At 45.7% G+C, this 2,738-nt stretch overlaps 1 protein-coding gene across 1 annotated transcript; it reads left to right on the top strand.

Moving 5' to 3' along the window:
• Positions 1–373: 373 nt before the first annotated feature.
• mnx1 (motor neuron and pancreas homeobox 1) lies at positions 374–2,464 on the top strand (the record flags this gene model as incomplete). Its single annotated transcript, XM_079360730.1, has 3 exons — positions 374–864; positions 1,489–1,654; positions 2,175–2,464. 3 exons carry the CDS (start codon positions 374–376, stop codon positions 2,460–2,462), a joined length of 945 nt encoding a protein of 314 aa, XP_079216856.1. The 3' UTR covers positions 2,463–2,464.
• Between the last annotated feature and the right edge of the window lie 274 nt (positions 2,465–2,738).

The raw sequence follows: 2,738 nt of genomic DNA, 5'->3' as shown, positions 1-2,738 counted from the left end.
ATTTGATTTAAACCTTAAATCAGTTCCTAAAAAATAGCAGACTGACTCCTGCCATCGTTCCTCACTTTACTCTAAATAAACTAAATACATGTCAAACATAAAGCCTTGGATTGTTCTCATATTTTGCTCCGTGTCTGTCTGAAGGCAGAAACAGCGCTGCTGCTCAGAGGCGTTGTTGGTTCTGTGACGCGTGGGCCGGCCCCCTGCAGCCGGCTGCACCAATCACCTCCATCTGTCAGGGATTAAGTGTGACACGGAGCTCCACTCTCACACTGTGAAGCACATCAGAACTGTTGAGAGGTGGGAAAACGGCGCTTACTTCTCCTTCGTTAGCAGCAGGCAGAGGCGACAAGGACGCGCATCAGGCGGCCCGATGGAGAAGTCCAAAAACTTTCGAATTGACGCGCTGTTAGCAGTCGATACCCCCAAAGTGCAGACCTCTCCGCTCGCGCTGGTCACTTCCTCCTCCATCTCCATCCCGTCGTCTGGACGCGTTGCAGCAGCCGCGGAGTTGAGCACCAGCGCGGAGTCTTTACGCACAGAGACCCCCTCTCCTCCGAGGATCTCCACCTGCGGGTTGATTCCTAAACCGGGCTTCCTCAACAGTCCCCACGGCATGGTTGGATTACACCCGCAGACCACCTCAGGGATCCCTGCGCAGGCTCTGTACGGTCATCCCATGTACACTTACTCCGCAGCTGCGCTCGCAGGCCAACACCCTGCCCTGTCGTACTACCCGCACGGCTCCCATCATCACCACAACGACCCCATCAAACTGACAGCCAGCACCTTCCAGCTGGACCACTGGCTGAGGGTCTCCACGGCCGGGATGATGCTGCCCAAAATGTCAGACTTTAATTGTAAGTACATGTTTTTTTATTAAAGCCTCCTGGCATTATAAAAAAAAAAAAAAAACAACACAATAAAGTAGCCGTGTGTTGTTTTATAATTCTGCTCATAAAAATAAAGTCTACATAAAGATAAAGGAGCCCTTGGTGATGAAACATTAAGGCCTCTTCTGCGCCTGTGCGCTCAGCTTTTTGAGATGTTCTGCGCATATTTCCCTCCGGTATGTGAAGTTCTGAATGGAGAGGCTGTCACACACGGCTGGGTTTTTCTGAGAGGAACTAAAATGGACAGATAATGGACAGAGGGAAAGTGGCGGAGGAGTGTGAAAGCCACAGTCGACATGCTATTTGCTCAACAGATACTGCCTTTTTTGTTTTTGCTCGTTTTAGCAGATTTGTTCCAAACGAAGAGGCAAATAACTCCTGCGTGGAAATATTCCTAAGTGGATGACCTAGCTTAAACCATGAGCAGAGAAATATCATGACACTATAGTGCAACAGATAGCTGTCAGCTTTGGGAGAGGCCTCCGTGTTCTCATCACTAATCTCTTCTTTTCCAGATGCCAGAAATAACTGAAAAACAATGTTCAATAAAAAGATGATAATTCATGTTGTTTCTCTGGTTGCAGCTCAGGCTCAGTCCAACCTGCTGGGGGTCCAACCTGCTGGGGAAATGCAGAAGACCAAGAACTGCATTCACGAGTCAGCAGCTGCTGGAGCTGGAGCATCAGTTCAAACTGAACAAGTACCTGTCCAGACCCAAGCGCTTCGAGGTGGCCACGTCCCTCATGCTCACAGAAACGCAGGTGAACGCCCGCAGAGCCTTTTATTACGCATGCGTCCTGTTTCACATTATTTTAGTTTCCCTTTTTACTCCACTGGTTCAAATTCAAGTTAAAATAAATAAATGCACTGGGTTTGTAGTTTTTGCAGATTCCTGCATCATATTGTAAAATGTTCCACGGCGGTCAGTCCTGTCAAATTCAATAGTTTTATTTTATTTGTTGTTGTTGGGCTCTTTGAAAATTAAAATATTGATTTTTTTTTAAAATTTACAAATGGCATCAACATTATACAATTTATGATTTTGTCCGTGTATTAATGAGAAATATCAAATAATTGTATAAATAATTATTTATGCAGTATTTATAAATACTGTATAAATAATTGTATTTATACAAATAATTGTATAAATAATTGTAAACCCGTGGCGGTCAGACAGTCCACCTTTACGCAACATAAATGCGTCATTACGCAAAGCGATATCCTCCTTCGTAGCTTTAAATGAATAAATACATGAAGATAAATATTTCTTTCTGTCGTTAGGTGAAAATCTGGTTCCAGAACAGACGCATGAAGTGGAAGAGGAGTAAGAAGGCCAAAGAGCAGGCGGCCCAGGAGGCCGAGAGCAAGAAGGGCAGCAAGAGCAGCCAGGAGAAATCCGAGGGACACGAACAGTCGGACTATAGCAGCAAGACAGACTCAAAAAACGGCAGAATCAGAGACTTCAGAGACAGTGACGACGACGAGGGAGACCACTTCCTGTACAACTCGTCGGACTGCTCCTCAGACGATGAGAGGAACCAGGGCAGCGACATCAGCCCGCAGCCCTGAACCCGGAGCTCCATCCACACAGACTGATTCAAACTAATGCAGCAGCATGTAATCCTCCAGTGAACCTTATAGGAGCTTTTGTTTTGTTAACGAGAAAAACCTTTAGGGTCAAATATAAGGACAGTTTGACCCGCGTCAAAAACATGAAGCAATAAATGAGGAGCGTTGACTGGGCTGCAGGTAAACGGAGACTCATTGCATGGTTTTAACTCGCTGTAAACTGGCTCAGGATGATTTATTTAGAGGCAGTAAAGTTCAATAATATCCTCCAGCTCA

Source organism: Symphodus melops (assembly GCF_947650265.1).
Source record: "Symphodus melops genome assembly, chromosome: 14".
NCBI lineage: Eukaryota > Metazoa > Chordata > Actinopteri > Labriformes > Labridae > Symphodus > Symphodus melops.
Note: the sequence above shows the minus strand (reverse complement) of the source record. Positions and strands in the feature narration are given on the sequence as shown.